The sequence below is a fragment of the Felis catus genome, chromosome F1 (assembly GCF_018350175.1).
Source record: "Felis catus isolate Fca126 chromosome F1, F.catus_Fca126_mat1.0, whole genome shotgun sequence".
In the NCBI taxonomy this organism is placed as follows: Eukaryota; Metazoa; Chordata; class Mammalia; order Carnivora; family Felidae; genus Felis; species Felis catus.
In genome coordinates this window covers 67,154,443-67,172,812 of record NC_058384.1, presented here as the reverse complement: position 1 = coordinate 67,172,812, position 18,370 = coordinate 67,154,443, and the positions used below count along the sequence as shown (strand labels likewise).

The 18,370-nt window shown below is 59.5% G+C and overlaps 1 protein-coding gene across 1 annotated transcript; it reads left to right on the top strand.

Annotated features, from left to right (window-relative positions):
• Window positions 1–7,251: 7,251 nt before the first annotated feature.
• Window positions 7,252–17,880, top strand: RHBG (Rh family B glycoprotein). Its single transcript, XM_023247170.2, has 10 exons — window positions 7,252–7,535; window positions 12,863–13,049; window positions 13,351–13,501; window positions 13,633–13,780; window positions 15,192–15,358; window positions 15,617–15,754; window positions 15,877–16,010; window positions 16,333–16,454; window positions 17,230–17,303; window positions 17,504–17,880. Exons 1-10 carry the CDS (start codon window positions 7,349–7,351, stop codon window positions 17,570–17,572), a joined length of 1,377 nt encoding a protein of 458 aa, XP_023102938.2. The 5' UTR covers window positions 7,252–7,348; the 3' UTR covers window positions 17,573–17,880.
• Window positions 17,881–18,370: the final 490 nt, after the last annotated feature.

The following is an 18,370-nucleotide window of genomic DNA, read 5'->3' as shown; positions in this document are numbered from 1 at the left end:
AAGTTTCCATGGAGAGGCAAAAGACCCAGAATAATCAACACGATACTGAAGAAGAACGGAGTTGGAGGACTGATGCTCCCTGACTTCAAGACTTACTAATGTAAAGCTACACTAGTCAAGACAGTGTGGTATGGGTGAAAGGCTAGACAAATAGACCGACGGAACAGAATGGAGAGCCCAGAAACAGACCCATATAAACATAGGCAACTCCTCTTTGACAAAGGAGTAAAGGCAATCCAACGGAGAAAGGATAGTCTTTCCTTTTTTAAAAAAAAATTCTTTTTTAATGTTTATTTATTTTTGACAGAGAGAGGGAAACAGAGCACGAGCGGGGGAGGGGCAGAGAGAGAGGGAGACACAGAATCCAAAGCAGGCTCCAGGCTCCAGGCTCCAAGCTGTCAGCACAGAGCCTGACGTGGGGCTCGAACTCCTGAGCCGTGAGATCATGACCTGGGCCGAAGTCAACTGACTGAGCCACCCAGGCGCCCCAAGGATAGTCTTTTCAACAGTGTTGGGACAACTGGACATTCACAAGCAAAAATGTGAATCTAGGCTCCCTTCTTTCTCACCCCCTGTCCAATCCTTCAGTAAACCCTATCCGTTCTAGCTTCCAAACCGATCCAGAGCCCAATTGCTTCTGCCTTCTCCTCTGGGACCACTACCACCGGCTCTTGCCTGGATTGTTGTGGTGGCCTCTCAACTGGCTGCCTGCTTCCACTTATCCCTACAGCTCATGCCTCCCAGGCAGCCAGAAGGATCCTTTAAAATAATAAATCAGATCATATTACTTCTCTGTTTTTAACTCCTCAGCTATTCCCCATTATCCTCACAACAAAGCCACACTCCTTCCCAGGGCCTGGATCCCTACGTGTGCCGCCCGCCCTTCCCTGCCCCGCCCCCTTGCTCACCACCCTACCCACCCTGCCCTCCATGCTGTTCCACCTCGGAGGAATGCGAGTCTCCTGAGGCGTACCCCAGCCAGCCGGTCTCATGCCCACCCCACCCCCTTCCGTCACTCTGTCCTCTCTCTCAGCCGTGTTTACATCAAACCTCTCGCAGCGTTCTATATAGCTATGTGTGTGTGTTTATTGAGATGCCCCCACTAGAAAAGCATCTCCTTGAGGGCAAGGTCGGTGTCTATTTATTCACTGCCAGTGTCCTCAGGGTCAAAGCAGGGCCTGCTTGACCTTGCAATGTGCGGCTCAATCAACACCTATGAAATGAGGGGCTGAGTGGCTATGACTTTGCTTAGCAACAGTAAGAGCCCCAGATTTCACGGCCCCCCTGTGAGTCAGGGGCTCAGTACGCTGGCCGGGGCTGCAGGAGGGAGACCCAGAGCACGCAGCCCTCGTCCTCAATGTGTCCTAGATGGGGCCAAGTTCTCCTGTGCCTCCGGCCCCATCCAGCCCCTCTCTGGCCACGAGCCCTTGTCGGAACTATAGCGCCCACCTCCCCACGTTCGCCAGGCTGCCCCCTGCCCTGGGTCAGGCGTCTCACCAGGCCCGGGGCAGAAACCTGCTTTATTACTGTTCTTTCCTGGGTCGTATGCAAAGAATATTTCTACTCAGTTGCTCCCTATCCAGAGAAGAGAGGTATTCATCCAACAGCCTCACGTTTGGGGAAGACAGGCCGGGAGGATGGGGCCGGCCCAGGAGGGGGGAGCGAGGGTACGGTCCCCAGAACGGCTCCTGGCAGAGGGAAGCGGTGGGACCCGAGCCAGCTTTCCTGGCTGGTCCAGGGTGGAGTGCGGTTCTGGTTGGTTCCGTGGCGCTGGTGGAGTCCTTGGGCCAACTGAGGAAGAGCAACTGGGGTGGGGATGATGTTCTGCCCCCCGCCCCCTTTTGCTGCGGTCACATCCCCGTGAGCCACGACCCCGAGTGAGCCCCCTGCACCCCACGTTCCTTCTGGCTTTTCTCTTAAGAGGCCCCACCCAGGCACGTGAGAGTTCACAGAACAGCCCTCCTTTTATGTTCACCCTGTCCTTTGTAACGCGACTGAGGGCCAGTTTCCCCCGTAAACAAATCTCCCCTAGGCCGCTAGCCCAAGGAAAAGAAATGGCCCGAACGGTTTATTTACGTTTCCTTAGTAACAGCGGTAAGGACACGACTCCCGCTGCTGCAGACATACTGGGTGTCACGTGCTTTGTGGACGTCAATCCTCACAATAACCCCGGTGAGGTGAGTCCTCTCCCTGTAACGGGAGGACGCGGAGGTTCGAGGCTTGGTAAGCAGCTCGGACAGAGCCCTTACCTTCTGCATTTTGTTGTCTTCCAGAACTTTCACTGATGGGGGGTTGACCTACAGACCTGCAACAGCACAGGCAAGGATTAAACTTCAGAATCAGGGCTGCCGTGAGGCCTTAGCAGCTGGGACAGCATCTCCTCTGACTTGGCGGAGAACAGAGTGCCGTTCTGTCCCATGCGGTGGCGGTGGAGTGTGGAGGACAGTCCCCAGAGCCCGGCACAGCCCCTGGCACACAGCAGGAACGTGGAGAGAGTTTCGTGAATGAAGAAAACTGGGGGTTTGAGATCGTTGCCTCTTGACAAACTTCTAAGTACTGTCGCTTTAAATTTTTTTATATTTTTAATGCTTATGTATTTATTTTGATAGAGAGCGCACATGTGCATGAGCAGGGGGAGGGGCACAGAGAGAGAGGGAGAGTGAGAAGCCCAAGCAGGCTCCACGCTGTCAGTGGCGCAGAGCCCCACGTGGGGCACGAACTCACAAACTGTGAGATCACGACCTGAGCCAAAATCCAGAGTCGGTCACTTAACTGACTGAGCCACCCAGGTGTCCCTAAAAAATCTGTCTTAAGTACACATTTTGTAAAGTTTACTTATTTTGAGAGAGAGAGAGAGAGAGAGAGAGAGAGAGAGAGAGCATGCACACGTGAGAGCAGGGCAGGGGCAGAGAGAGAGGAGAGGGCGAATCCCATGCAGGCTCTGTGCTGATAGGGCAGAGCCAGACTCCCGGCTCAAACCCACTATGAGGTCATGACCTGAGCCACAATCAAGAGCGGGAGACTGAGCCACCAGGAGCCCCTGATTTTTATTTTACAAACGAAGTAAGCTTAAACACGAGTGATCTGACCACCTTTCGCGTGGACACCAACACAGCGAAGTCCCGGGGGGAGAAAGCCCTGACTGTGAGCACAGTGTTCTGCACGGTGCCCACGGCGCCTGTGGCTTCAGGAGAGACTGAGGCCTGGGGCTTGCGCAGCCCCAGAACAAGGGCATCGAGGGGCCCTCTAGCACAGCCCCTTTTCTCTTCGCACCAGAGTGCTGGCCAGAAAGGGATCCTCCTCCACCCAAGCTGTGAAATCAGGCCAAATCTCAGAGAGAGCACTGCTTCCTCCGGGAAGCCCTCCCTGACCACCACCACCACGGGTGAGCCCAGGCTCTGTCCCCATCACAGCCCTCTGCAGCCTGACCACCTATGCATATACATCCTCCTGAGGGCAGGGGCTGTCTTGTTCCGCTGGCTGTCTGGCCCAAGCACAGTGCCCGGTACGCAGCAGGTGCTCGGTACGTCTGCTGAATGAAGGAAGGCTCTGCCTTTCCCCAAATCTCCTCGGTTCGAGAGCTGTTGTGTCGCTGGGGCTGCTGGTCTCATGGCCCTTCCCCAGTGTGCTTGTCCCAGGCCCCTGGCCCCTCCAGCTATGCCAGGAGAATGCATGGAGACTGTCTGCCCCTCTGCCTGTTCCTGTCCTCAGAGGCACCACGTGCCCCACAGTATGCCAGACACGGTCACTTCTTCTCTCCGCTCAGCCCTAACAATCGTCAGAACCCTAACAATCGTCACATCTGTTGACGGCTGAGAAGCTCCCAGCACTCTCCACATTCACTGTGCAGAATCCTTAAAACAGTTCGTAGAGGTGAGGAAACGAACTCAAAGAGGGCTCAGTAACTTGCCCGAGGTCCCTCCCTGAAGATGTAGTGAGTGAACGAACAAACGAACGAACGAGAGTCTTAAAGACTGGCGCTTTGTCACTTCTCTCCTTTGTTCCCATAACCCTGGGGATAGCTCAGTGGAACTAAAGGAACCAGGTGGCTCTTTTGGGGATTCCTGAGGCAAGAGAGCAGGGAGTCGGGAGGAGGTGACCCAGGGCCAAGCAGCTTCCAGCAGCCCTGAGTTACTCAGTAACCCGAACCCCGGTCCCCACGGACAGCCTGACCACGCTGGGCCAGTGCAGGCGGCAGACTGCAGTTCCCCCGTGGCCACCCTTCAGGAGGCCTGCTGATCCCAGCTGGAGACTGGACAAGGAAGGTCAGGGACCGGGCAGACCCCAAGCCAGCAGGATGGGAGCTGGTAACACAGTCAGGAGCCTCTTGGGGGAGTCTGGGGTGGAGGGAGGAGGAAGAAAGCCCCCCATTCCACCAGAGTCAGGGCCAGAGGAGGAAGAGGGAACAGACAAGGGCCCTGACATCACTTGGGGTTCCAGAAGAAAACCATGGATGGAGCGTCTTCATTCTAGGTGATGGGCCAGAGGAGCCCTCACAGGTGGAGGCCCGCCAGGAGAGCCCTTGGGGGAGGGGGTGGGCTGGGGGGGGGAACCTTCAGAAGGGGAGGACTGTCAGGGTCATGCCCTCTGCCGGACGAGGGGTGACATGAGCTGGTACCACGAAGTTGTTGAAATAGAACGATCTTTCCATGCAGGTTGGTAAATAGATGTTGCCCAAATACCTACCCTCCACAAACTGGCCCAGGTATTCTGGCCTTTCCAGGGGCCCCCTCTCGACTTCTCGACATCCAGTAGATAAAGGGTTAACCCTGCCTGGCCCAGGGGCCTCCAGGACCCAACTGTGTTACACATTTTGATGAGACTCTCAGGTCACGGCCCCAGGACCCGGCCCAGAGTTGGTACTAAACAGTTGTTGAATGAATGAATGAACAACAGAGGAGCGAGAAATCAGAGATCCAGAGGCATTCAGAGACTAAGAGAGACAACAGGTGAGACAGAGGTCAAAGAGGCTGGAATCAGCAAGGAGGCTCCCAGAAGACGCTCTCTCGGGTTCTGCAGCTTGTGAAGGCTCTTCCCCTGGCAGAGCCTGTCCAGACCCTGCCTGGACAGCCCAGAGCAGCGCCCCCCCCCTCCCAGACAGGGCCCAGGAAGCAAGCTGTGTCCTGGGGCAGAAGGCTGGGCCTAGAAGGATACCCCAGATGAATTGTCCAAGAATCATTATCCAAAGACTGCTGACCAGACATCTCCCACCCCCACCCCTGCCCCTGCCGAAGGAGCTAAAAAACAGCCTTCTTGCTGACCAAGTAGTGACAGAGAGCCTCTGGGCCAGGGGCCAGGGGCCACTGAGGGCCAGAGAGCCTGCTTGGTCGGCTGGGAGCAGTGCTATCGAGGTGACCCCTGCCCTCGCGGGCCCGCTTGGCTGGGCGCTTACTTAGGTCAGGAAGCTGGACGCCTAGAATCCAGCTGTCCCGCAGGGTTCGCACTGGGCTGGAGGCTCAAGCCGACTGCGGGAGGGGAGGAGGAGGGGAGGGGCTGCAGAAAGGGCAGCCGGGGAAGCAAGGAGGAGGGTCAGGGATTCCACCATCACCCCCCACCCCCCGCCCCTTCGTGAGACCCGGCAAGCGCCATTCCTAGGAGGAGCTCACTTCGAATCTGCTCTGGGGGAGAGGCTGGCCCCTCTGAGCCTAGACCACGTCTTCTGGGAACGGCAGGGGTCCGGGACTCCTTTGCTAACACGGACAAGCCCCTCCCACACAGTAGCCCCCTCAGACTGGGCTGGGCAGCAGGGTGGACGGAGAGCCTCCCCTTCCACCAGCTCCAAAGAGACCGGCCTTCAGCTTTTCTTCCTTGAAGCCCCTGTGGCACGCAGGTGTCAGAACTGATAGCAGCGGGGTCGCCCCCCTGTGAGAGTCCTCCAGCCACCCGGCCCCCACGGGGTAGAGGCCGCGTGCCTCAGCAGGGCCTTCGAGGCCTTTCTAGACTCCCCACCCCCAGCTTCAGTCCCTGAACACACTGGACACTCACAGGGCCAGGCTTCTGTCTCCACAGGTCCCTTCTAGAAATATCCCCTTTCTTCTTCACTTGCCCCATTTCTAGGCGGTCCTTCTAGACTACCTGCAGACATACCTCCCAGGAAGCAGTTCTCCAGGTCTGTGCCTGCGCTCACCCTCACCACAGTGGGCTCTCCTCCCGGGCCCCTAGGGCCTCTGCAACTGCTAGGGTCACACATTCACTCCGGTGGGCATTCGGTTTCCTCCCAGGTGTCTGTCTCCCCACAGGACGGTGGCTCCTGGAGGGAGGGGTTGTGGTTGTGTGGTTCATCTCCAAAGCCTGGCTCACAGATGTCAGTGAGTCTGTCTCCTTACTGTCTCCCAGGACCCCCACCCCCTCCGTGGATGTAGGCCTTGCTTGTGTTACCAGTGGCTCCTGACTCCTGGGGGAGAAGACCCTCCTGCATCTAGCTGTTCAGGCTGCCCCGGGCCCCTTATCCCGGTGCAAGTGTGCAGGGAACCTAGCTGTCAGCGTGGCCAGCTGCTGCTTGGCTGGGGTGCAGACCCAGCTGGGAGGCTTAGGAGGCTTGGGGCGAGGTGAGGGCTCAGAACCCCCCTCCCCCAGTCAGGTTAATCATCGATACCTGGACGGCACCTCCGTTTTGCATCTGGCTTGGGAAAAGATTGAGTAACCGCTCAACTCTCTCTCTCTGGTGTTTACCCTGGACGGCCAGGCCGGGGGCCTTAAAGAGCCTCTTATTTCTTGGGACACATTCTGTAAACTAACACTACGTTTGAGGGGGAGGGGGCCTCTCCTTTCCCCAACCCCGCCACCCCGGGTCCCTCGGTTGTGCCCCATCAGGGCAGAACACAGGGAGCCTTTCCAGGGCCATTTCCACGGACCTGTCCCAACTCGAAGACAGCCAGGGGCAGCCAGGTGAAGGGAGACAGGACAAGAGGGTCCGGACGCCCCCTCTCCGCCGGCTCTTGCCCCGCCTCAGGCCACGGGCCCACGCCCTCGGCGCCCCTGTTCCGCACCCGCGGGACCGGGTTGGGGCTCCGAGATGCGTTGCGTTGCATCTCGGGGCGGTGCCGAGCCTCGGCGTGGGAGTGGGGGCTGAGCCTCGGCGTGGGCGGGCCCTGGCGCCGGTGGGCGGGCCCTGGCGCCGGTGGGCGGGCCCTGGCGCCGGTGGGCGGGCCCTGGCGCCGGTGGGCGGGCCCTGGCGCCGGTGGGCGGGCCCTGGCGCCGGTGGGCGGGCCCTGGCGCCGGTGGGCGGGCCCTGGCGCCGGTGGGCGGGCCCTGGCGCCAGTGGAACCTGCCGGCCCTGCCCGGGAGCGTGTGTCCCGCGCGCCCGGAGCCGGAGCCGGACGGAGCCAGGGACTCGGAGCCCTCGTCCATGGCCGGGTCTCCTCGCCGCGCCGCGGGCCGGCGACTGCAGCTGCCCCTGCTGTGCCTCCTCCTCCAGGGCGCCACCGCCATCCTCTTTGCGGTCTTTGTCCGCTACAACCCCGAAACCGACGCCGCCCTCTGGCACTCGGGCAACCGCAGTAGCTCGGACAATGAATTTTACTTTCGCTACCCAAGTGAGTGCGGGTGAGGGCGCGGGGAGCGAAAAGCCCAGGCTCCGCGGTGTCTTGGGTGTCCACGTTTACTCCTAGGAGAGCAACCCTCTGGCTTTGAGAGGAAGGTGCCCCAGATTTATAATAACACCCTGTCGCTGGTGTCCGCGGTGTCCCAGGTCTCATCTTGTCTATCAGGCAGACAAAGATGGGGAAACTGAGACTCGAAGTGGCTGGTTCAGGTTCGAACTGTCAGAATTGAGGGAGCTGGGACTCAAGCCCAGATCTGAGCTTTAATTGCTTCCTTTGTCTCACCCCCCCCCCCCAGTTGGCCTCATTGGGCTTCGTAGGGCGACTGCCTTTTCTAGGGGCTCCACCCTGATCACGGCAAAGACAGTCCTCCTGGGCAGGGGAGGGAAGGAGGGCTGTGCAGGAGTGGTAGTGCAGGTATCAGCTATGAAGGCAGCCAAGGCGGGTGGGGCTCAGGCATTCCTGCCCCAGTCACTCAAAACTGGCCCTTCCAGAGTCCGAGAGAGGATCACACAACCACCCACCACAGCCCAGAACAGCTGCCCCCAGCTCTGAGCAGGAAGCATGGCAGGGTCATTGGCCCATTTCATAGGGGAGGAAGCTGAGGCTCAGAACGCTTGTGACTTGCTCACGATCGCCCATCGGGTGAGTGGCAGAGCTAAGGAACTAAGACTCAGGCATCCCAAGCAACACAGCTCTCCTGTCTGCTGGTGAGGCCCAGGAAGGAGAGGGCCGAGCCCCTGCCGCCTGCTGGGGGACCGTAGGCTCTCCCTCTAAGGTTGGGGGCCTACCTTGCTACTCAGGCCCTGAGCAGCTGGGACCCAGGATACTACAGCTCCTCATTTAATCACCACGGCTTGGGTAGGGCTTATGTCAGCCTCGGTTTTTCCCATCTGGGCAATGGGGAGAAGGATGCTTCAGTTTGGAGGATGCACATTCCAACAAGACCTACAGTGTGAGAGTCTCCTATAAAATCCCAGGCTGTTATTACCCTGCTTTTCCTATACCGAGCTGGCAGCAGGCTGTCCCCAACCGACCGTCTCCCAGTCCCAACTCCAACACGGTGCTGAGGACACAGGGAGTGAGATGCAGGCTTGGGCCTAAGCAAGAAGTGCTAGACCCCCAGCCCCCCAGCTGTCCTCGGCAGAGGGGCTCCAGCTCCTCCCTCTTGTGTTCCACCTCAGCCCTGTCTGCACAAGGTGAGCCCCGGGAGCTGGGACAGCAGGCCCCTGGGTCCTGCATTTGCCCAGAGAGCCAGGGAGTTGAGAGGGAATAGCCCAGAGGCTGAGGGAAGCAAGCTCTTGTCCACGGTGTGACCTGGCTGCCTGCCACGTCCTCCGTTTGCTTCTTCCAAGGGCCCCACTCAAGCCTCCGCGCCCTGCTCGTCTCCCCGCAACGCCCCCCGCCTGTCGCCCCTCTGCTGCGGGGGGGGGGGGGGGTTCCTTGGGCATTCAGCTCTCCCTGGGCTGTGGTAAGGGGAGGGGAGTGGGGATCCTACCTCTCCGCTGCCCTAGGTTTCTATCCCCGTGGACTTGGGACCCTGGTGTGGGGGAAGGTTGGGGTGGAGGGAAGCCTGAGGTCTCTGGAGTCTGGGGCTTTGATGAGCCGGGTCTTCCCCTGCCCTTGTGTCCAGGGAAGGGGGTCAGGGTCAGAGGGAGGCGTAGCCACTGCCCTTTGGTTCGGGAGATGAAAGAGAGCGCAGCTGGTGCCCGGGACACTGCTGCTCCCGGGGTCGGTCTGTCGTCGCTGCAGGCAGGGCCCTCAGAGCCCCTCAGATGTGGAGAGAGAGAGAGCCAAAGAGGCCACGGGGCTGCCCAAGAGCACACAGCAAGTTAGCCAGGCCAGAGCCTGGTCTCTTGGCTGCCCAGCTGTGGCCTTTCCCCACATCACAAGCCTCCCGAGGCAAGTCATGGAAAGAAAGAAAGAGGAGAAAAGACAGGGTGACAGGGGACACAGAAGCAAACATGAGAAAGGGTTCTAAGAAAACAGTGTGGACAGGTCCTGGGTCACATACCTCTGAGACCTTACTTTTGGTGAGAGGGATTTAGGATAGCTGGAATCGGGATCTTCTTGGAAGAAGCAGGGAAGGGGGACGTGACAGGGACCAGACTGGTCGGTGACCTCTTCTGGGAGAATGTGGCCCACCTCCCTCATAAGGCGGGGGTGGGTAGAGTGTGGTGGGGGAGGGGGGGCGGGGGAGGGGGCCTCCTCAGCTCACCACTCTCTGCTCCTTACGTTTTATAGCCCCACTTTACAGATGAGGAAACCGAGGCTCACAGAGGCGAAATGGCTTGTCAGCCGTCACACAATCCAGCCTTAACTGTCCCCTTGCCCCATGTTATCTTGTTCGGGAGCTAGCCAGTGGGGTTGGGGAGGCAGTAGGCATCGCTAGAGGGCTTCTGTCTTCTCTTCAACCGAGGCTGCATGGTCGGTGGCCACAGCCAATGGAGAGTCTGTGGAATGCTCCCCAGTGAAGGAGCTTTCTTAATGTTTAGCCTCCATTTGAAAGGTCAAGGGACTGAGTTGTGATGCCAAACAAACCCGGGGTGGGAGACGTAAATGTTACTGCCAGTTATGACCAGCTCTGGAGCAGTTCTGCATGTCCGGGACAGGGAGCCCTGCCACCCAGCCCCCTTTGCCACCCTGCTGCCCTTGGACAAAAGGACAGACGCGGCATCCCCTTTACTGTTGGCGCAAGGAGGAAAGAAGCCAGGCAGAGAGGTCTCGAAGAACTTAGGCTGCGGGCTGAGTTAGAAGTGCTCCTCCTCCTTTTCTGTTGGGTGCTAGGATCTGAGGGAAGGGAGATCTGGGTGATTTGGGAGTGCACAGGGCTGGAGAAAGGGCACAGTGTCGGGACATTGAGCAAAGCCAGTGGACCTTTAGACCCTTACCCCCCTTTGGCAGCTGGGGCCGGCAGCTGAGGTGCCGACCCGCAGTCCCAGTACCCACCCAAGCCTCTGCCAGGGGCTTGCAAACTCACTTCCTGTCAGCCAGTACCCAGCACAAAAAGGGCAAGAAACGTTTGGTCCTCTCAAAATTACTGATGGCATTCTAAAGTTCAATAATAAATTTTTGGCTTGCTAGGTGCTTCTTCAGATTAAAGAAAAAAGTCACCATGACCTTTTTCTTTATGATCTGCCCCTTTCTACAAGAGATTTGAGGTGTGTGTGTACAACAAGAACATGAGTCTGAAAAAATAAAAGCAGGAGGGCGGGATAGAGATAATGGACACTGGGAGTGCCTCCCCAGTTGTTTCGGTTGCGATGCCAGGGTAGCTCTGAGCTTCCAGGCAGCCAAGAAGAAAAGGGAAACGCGGCCGGTTACATGTTCTCATCGGAGGCAAGGAAGGCTCACATGAGTGATTCTCCGATTCTTTGCCGTCTGCCCACCAGGCTCCGTGAGGGCAGGCGTGTGGCTGCTATGGTGCCGGCACCCTCCCCAGAGCCTGGTGCCTGAGCTCTTAGTAAACCTCAGATGGGTTCCCTGGGAGAAGTGATATATGCTAGCATTAAGCTCCAAGAGAAATTTCTCACGTGGAGCTGTAAAAGGGGAGTGAATTTAGGGTCAGAGTTGACCCTGTTTCTCAATAACTTATTTGCCCTGCCCGATTTCTAACAGCACTCACGATACCCTTTCTCCAGCATTTCTGAATTAAAGCCAAAGACAGAGCATGGACTTACTCTATACATAGACCCGAGGCTGAGAGAACAGGGCCAGATGTGCTGGCTGAATTGTCACACTAGGTTATGTTTCAACCCTTTTTTGCAAGATCGGGGGAGGCGTGTGGAACAAACTGATACTGAAGCAGGTATTTGTATGTGTCTCACTCTCAATGTTACTGTGTATCGTGTGTATTAGCTTGGTCTTTTATGCATACACAATAGAAAGCAAACAGGCTCCAATCTCCCTGCCCAGAAACCTCACTGACACACAAAAGACTTCAACTAATGCATCTATAAAATTAACATATTCAAATTATAGAAAGAAACAAATGCAAAAGCAAAATCCCCCTTCCCAGAGCCGCCTTATCACACAACTCCAGGGGGCGTGGTTTGCGGCTCAGCTGTGCCCCTGCAGCCCTGCGCCTCCCTTCGGCTCCTTTCCCGGAGGTAATCTCTGTTAACAATTAAAGGAGGTAATCTCTGTTAACAATTAAAGCTATTTAAGACAAAATTAGGGGCGTCTGGGTGGCTCAGTGGGTTGAATGGCCGACTCTTGATTTAGGCTCAGGTCATGATCCCAGGACCATGGGATCGAGCCCCACATTGGGCTTTGTGCTGGGCGTGGAGGCTGCTTAAGATTCTGTCTCTCGGACTCCTGGGTGGCTCAGTCGGTTAAACTTCTGACTTCTGCTCAGGTCATGACCTCCCGGTTCGTGGGTTCGAGCCCCGCATCCGGCTCTGTGCTGACAGCTCAGAGCCTGGATCCTGCTTCGGATTCTGTGTCTCCCTCTCTCTTTGCCCCTCCCCTGCTCATGCTCTGTCTCTCTGTCTCTGTCTCTCTCTCTCAAAAATAAATAAATGTTAAAAAAAAAAAAGTCTCTCTCCTTCTACCCCTCTCCTAGTTTGTGTGCTCACTCTCTCTCCCTTTCTAAAAATAAAGAAAAAGTTTTGATAAAAAAATTAAGGCTATTTCATAAATTATTTTTAAAAACCTTAAAATTCTCGGGGCACCTGGGCGGCTCAATTGGTTAAGCGTCTGACTTCCGCTCAGCTCATGATCTCGCGGTTCGTGAGTTCAAGCCCCACATCAGACTCTGTGCTGACAGCTTGGAGCCTGGAGTCTGCTTTGGATTCTCTCTCTCTCTCTCTCTCTCTTTCTCTCTTTCCCTGCCCCTTTCCTGCTCATGCACTGTTTCTTTCTCTCTCAAAAATAAACATAACAAAAAAAAACCCCAAACCCTTAAAATCCTCAAAACGGAGAGGTATAGATTCTGAAGTATGAGGGATGGAGGTTAGACATCAGGAAGGACTTCCCAGCAGAAAGGGAAACTTGAAAGGAGCCCGAAGAAGATGATTTTGAGCACGGAGGGGCAGGAACTGCAGCCGGAGGGAGCGCGGGCAGGACGTCCCGCCGGTCGGTTGTAGGAGACCCAAGGACAGGGCGGGAGACACGGGGACAGCGGGACCGGCGTGGGTCCCGCTGCCCCCAGCCGGCCAGCTCTGCCCGGGCACCCCAGGCTGGGAGGCCCCGCCACACCTGGGGAGTTTCCCAGGCCCGGCTCCAGCCCGGAGGCGGTGGCCCTGGCTGGCGAGAACCAGGGGCACCGGCCGGGCGGCTGCTTGGACGGCGGTGGCCGAGCGGCCCGGATGCCCCCGCAGGTTTCCAGGACGTGCACGTCATGGTGTGTGTGGGCTTCGGCTTCCTCATGGCCTTCCTGCAGCGGTACGGCTTCAGCAGCATCGGCTTCACCTTCCTCCTGGCCGCCTTCGCCCTGCAGTGGTCCACACTCATCCAGGGCTTCTTCCACTCCTTGCACGGCGGCCACATCCATGTTGGCGTGCAGAGGTGGGCAGCGGCCGCCTCCCCGGCTCCCCCCTCCCCGCCCCATCCCCTGCCCCCGGGGGAGCCGGCCCTCCAGCCCCGGGCCTGCCTCCGTAGACCGTGTCCAGCGCCCTGCCCGTCCGCACTGCCACCCCCAGGGCAGGGCTCGGGATCTGGTTCTCACACCCCTCGCGGGCCGTGCGGTCCACGGCACAGAACCTCCCCAGGCTGCGTCGAGACCCCTTCCCCCCCCCCCGCCGCCGCCCCGGCCGTGGGGCTGCCCTCCCCACCCCTCTCACCCTTGCGTCACACCCCCGGTCCCCAGCATGATCAACGCGGACTTCTGTGCCGCTGCCGTGCTCATCTCCTTCGGTGCCGTCCTGGGCAAGACGGGGCCGGCCCAGCTGCTGCTCATGGCCCTGCTGGAGGTGCTGCTATTTGGCGTCAACGAGTTCGTGCTCCTTAGTCTCCTGGGGGTGAGTCGGGTGGGGCAGGGGTGAGGGGTGGCGAGGGCCAGGGCCAGGCCCCGAGCAGGGAGAGCACGGGTCAGTGGGGGCGGGCGGGGGGCGCAGAGGGCCGGCCACCCACCTCCGCGCCCCCTCCCCAGGTGAAGGATGCGGGAGGGTCCATGACCATCCACACCTTTGGGGCCTACTTCGGGCTGGTCCTGTCCCGGGTCCTCTACAGGCCCCAACTGGAGAAGAGCAAGCATCGTCAGGGCTCCGTCTACCATTCGGACCTCTTTGCCATGATTGGTGAGGCCTGCCGGGGTGGGCCGGGGTGGGGGGGGGGCCAGGGAGGACCCCGGGCAAGATGTCAGGCCGCCTACGGTCCTTGGGGTCCCTGCTGGGAAGTCCCTGCCGAGAGCCCGGGATCTGGGCTCATCATTCCCAACAGTTTCTTTGACAGGTTCTTAGAACTCAGCCCTGGAGTATGCGCCTGCCCCAGACCCCTTCCCCGGGGCCTTTCTAAATCAAGTCTGACTGCACGGATCCCTGCTTAAAACTCTGGGGCCGCCCCCTTCCCCCCTCAGAAGCCAGGCCAGCCTGGCACAGCAAGGTCTTGCCCCCCCTGCAGGCTGTCCACCTGCTGCCTCCAAGACTCTGCCCTTCACATGCCTCCCAGGCGATTTCCCAGAGGCCTCTGCACGCCCAGGAGCAGGGGGAGAGGTAGCGGGTCACCCCTGGGCGCCGTAGGGTCTGACCTTCGAGCACCATCACCACCACCTGTTTCCTCCAAGCACCTACCTCTACCTTGGCCTCAGCTCCTCTCTCTGCCTTCGCAAATGAGGCAGGAAAGGAGATGGATACCTTCTTTTCCGTGGGTCCATGCCTCTTCCCACGCTAAAAAGAGAGGCTGGCTTTGTATTGTATTTATATTTGTTGCTCACCTCCGGGTTTGTTGTGAAATGAGGTGGATGCTTTGGCTAGAAGTCCAGGGGCTTCCCCAAGAAGGCGTGCTTCCCCAGGAGCCTGACAAACCAGCTCTCCTCTGTCCCCTCCTTCCAGGCAGGGAGCCCTGCCTCTTCCTGGGTCCCCCTGCTCTGCCCTCTGAGGACACACGTGTGAGCGTGCTGGGTTCCGCAGCAGACAGCGGGGTTGCAGGGAGAAGTCACAACGCACCCTGAGACCGCTCAGGACGAGGGGCAGTCCCTCAAGCCTCCTTGCCTTGGTGGCCCGAGCCTACAGGGTCCCCAGCCTTCCCCTCACCTTGTCCCTCTGCCCCTCCCCACCCTCCAGGACTGGCCGGGAGCCCATCCAGGTGCCCCGCAGGCGGAGGCCTCACTTGCACCTTGCAGGGCCCAGGTCTCCGGGAGGCGGTTGAGGTTTTAAAGCATATTGTTTCCCTGATACGAATACCGAGCTCAGTTCAGTGCCTGACATGCAGGGCCCTTTGCCTGTTTTTCTTTCCTTTTCTGATGCTTAAAAATACCCCGATCTCAACCGTCTGTGGTTCTCAGTCGAGTGGCTCCGTGTCCGTGCCCTTTGGTAGCCGGCCCTTGGCTGCGCACCTAGTGGCTGCTAGGCCTGGGCTGCGTGCTCCTTCTGAGCCACCACGCACGGCCTGCGCCTGGAGGTGCTTGGCCCCCACTTGGCGAGCGAGGACACCCAGGCTACCCAGGGGCTACTTGCTTCCTCTCACTCTGCCGGCCTGCCCGTCATTTAGGGACCATCTTCCTGTGGACCTTCTGGCCCAGCTTCAACTCGGCGCCCACCATGCTGGGGGATGGGCAGCACCGAACAACCCTGAACACGTACTACTCCCTGACCGCGAGCACCCTCGGCACCTTTGCCTTGTCAGCCCTCATCGGGGAGCACGGCCGGCTGGACATGGTGCGGGAGAGGGCGCTGGGGAGGGGCAGAGGGACGGGCAGGGGGAGGACCCTGCGAGGCCCGGTCTGCAGGGGAACAGGACAGGGCGCAGGCACGGGCAACAGCAAGAGGCAACCACGCAACAGCAGGAGAGTTTGCGATCAGACGGCAGAGGGACTTCCAGAAGCCCTAGATGCCGCTGCGGTGGACGGGGTGGGGTTGGATGGGGGCGTCGACCTGGACCGGCCCCCGATGCCCCGCTCCCCTGTGCTTCCCCAGGTTCACATCCAGAACGCAGCGCTGGCCGGAGGGGTCGTAGTGGGGACATCAGGTGAAATGATGCTGACGCCCTTTGGGGCCCTGGCAGCCGGCTTCCTGGCTGGGACCGTCTCCACGCTGGGGTACAAGTTCTTCACGGTATAGATGCCTCTCGGGCCCCGGGCAGAACAGGGGGTCCCCCAGCACCTGTTCCCCCCGTGACTCCAGCAGCCTGGCGGGGAGGGGCGCACAGGACTCATTATTGGTGTCCTGTCCTCCAGCCCGTCCTTGAGGCGAAATTCAAACTCCAAGACACGTGTGGCGTCCACAACCTCCACGGGATGCCTGGGGTCCTGGGAGCCCTCCTGGGGGTCCTTGTGGCCGGGCTGGCCACCCACGAAGCTTATGGAGATGGGTGAGTCCTCCCCACCCTTGACCCTTGCCCAGGTCATTACCCCCCCTGGGGTGACCTCCCTCACTCTCTTCCTCCTCCTGTGGACCAGCGCAAAAAGCTGTGTCTATTTTCATGCATTCATTCGTGAATAACGACAGAAGGATGTAATGACCCTTAGGCTCAATTCTTGCACCGTCAGGGGTCAGAGGAGAGAACAAGCAAAAGTGATCCTAACCTGAGTCTTGAAAAGCGTGTGGGTGTCCCAGGCTCCCGCGAGGCCCTTTTGGCTGCTGCGTGACGCACTGAGGAGCCCTGTCTCCCCCCCGACCTCCTCTCCCTGCAGCCTAGGCAGTGTGTTTCCGCTCGTAGCCGAGGGCCAGCGCTCCGCCACGGCTCAGGCCATGTACCAACTCTTCGGGCTGCTTGTCACACTGACGTTTGCCTCTGTGGGCGGGGGCCTTGGAGGTGAGTGACCTTGGCTGGGGGTGGGGGGTGTGGTTGCAGAATTCAAGGGTAACCTTCCCCAGAAGTGGGTACTTGCTCCCTCCTGGGGCTAAGAGAAGATGGGGAGTGGGCTAGGGGCAGAGTGGGGTCCCTCTCCCGTTTTCTGGCTTCCCTGTACTGCTTACTCTGCCCACCAGAGGGCAGCCCAACCTCAGGCTGAGGCCCTGAAGGGGAAGCTGAGCAGTCTTTCCCCTGGCAGGGGCAGGGGCAGGGGCAGGGAGGGGCCGGAACACCCAACCTCCACAGAGACCGACTGCCCGCCGATGCCCATCAGACAGTCCTCCCTGATGTCTGGCTTTACTCCTTCTGATTCAGTATCATCTTGAGATTTTCATTCTCGAACTGGTTCGATTCCGTCCCCTCGTTTATTTACTTATTTGTTCAATAAACTCGTGCAGCACCCCTCCCGGACAGGGGGCCCCAGGAAGCTCAGGAGCCGTGTTCGGGACAGAATCATGATCCGGTCCATTGCCAACTGTCCGAACGAGTGAGGTGCCCAGGATTTCTCTGAGGCTCGCTGCCTTCACTGTACTGTGAGGGTCGCGCCCAGCAGGGCTGCTGTGGTGACGAGCACCCGTGGGGGCCTGGCTACAGTAGGGGCTCCCCAAATACAGCTGCGGTTCGGCCGGGGCAGGCGTGTCAGGCCGCTCAGCCCCTCGGTGCCCTCGGGCCTGGGGTGGCCACCTCCCCCACAGGAGTGCCAGGAGCCCCACCCACCCTCCCCTCCCACCACCAGGGCTCCTGCTGAGGCTGCCCTTCCTGGACCCCCCTCCAGACTCCCAGTGCTACGAGGACCGGATTTACTGGGAGGTGAGCGTGTCCCCAGCCCCTTGGACCGATGGCCATCTCATCCTCCAAAGCTCCCACCCTGCCGCACCTCCTATGGTCCCACCTGCCTCTTTCCTTCTTGGTTGGCTCTGCTCTGCTGGGGGACACCCTCCCCCCAGCTCTGGTCCCCAGCCCCCTGGAGCTTCCCCTTCACCTGCCCACCCCCCCCCCCCACCTTCCAGGTGCCTGGGGAACGCGAGGACGAAGCCCAGGGATCTCTGAGGGCAGAGGAGACAGACACCCGGGCCTAACTTGCTTCCAGCCCGTGAGAGGACACTCTCTTTTTAGAAGATGGTGACCGCAGGGAAGGTCTTTTCTGGGTCCATCCCTCCTGCTGCAGGAACAAAGATGGCCCTGGGGACAGGGCCGCGGAAGGTGGGGGAGTGGGGGAGCCTGCTGCACCCGGCGGGGGGAGGCCCCTCAGCACCCCCAGCCCCACCCCGTGGCCCGTGAGCGAGGTGCCCAACCCACGGCCAGCCCACCGCCCACGGCCACACGGTCACAGAGAGGTGTGTTCCAGCCCGGCTGACCCGGTGATAAACACCACTGGCACCAAGGATTCAGACGCCTCGTTTTTGTGCGCTGGGAATCTGGGGAGCTCGTCTCTCGCTCTCTCGCTCTAACGCACCATGTTGGAAACTCGGGTGGGGAGGACCTCAGTGCCAGCAAGCTCCTGTCCCCCTGGGCCCACGGAGCCCCCTCTAGCATGCCAGCTTCCACGAGGTGGGTGCCCAGCCTGGGCTTGCCTGCCGCCAGGGACAGGCAGCTCTTCCCTCCCAGAAAATCGGGCTGGAGAGGTCTTCCTGCTGAATGGCCGCCACTCCCATCCTGACTTGGGCGGTCTCTGAACGAAGGCGAACAGGGAGTTCTTTGCCACCGAGTCTTCAGAAGCTGGAAGCAGCCAGCACCCAGGAACCCCTTCTTCCCCCACTCCCACCCCCCCCCAGAGTCTCAGGAGAGGGGCTGCAGAGAACAGGGAAAGCAGGCCGCGCCTCTGCCGCCTGAGGTCTTCTGGCCACCAGAGGGCGCTCCAGACCCAGCACAGGCCT

What these genes read in the sequence shown, in the direction of transcription:
- RHBG (XM_023247170.2), top strand. Translation starts at nt 7,349, where the DNA reads ATGGCCGGGTCTCCTCGCCGCGCCGCGGGCCGGCGACTGCAGCTGCCC. An exon ending in TGCTCCTTAGTCTCCTGGGG is followed by an intron (nt 13,502 to 13,632) that starts GTGAGTCGGGTG and finishes CCCCCTCCCCAG; the next exon opens with GTGAAGGATGCGGGAGGGTC. An exon ending in AGGACCGGATTTACTGGGAG is followed by an intron (nt 17,304 to 17,503) that starts GTGAGCGTGTCC and finishes CCCACCTTCCAG; the next exon opens with GTGCCTGGGGAACGCGAGGA.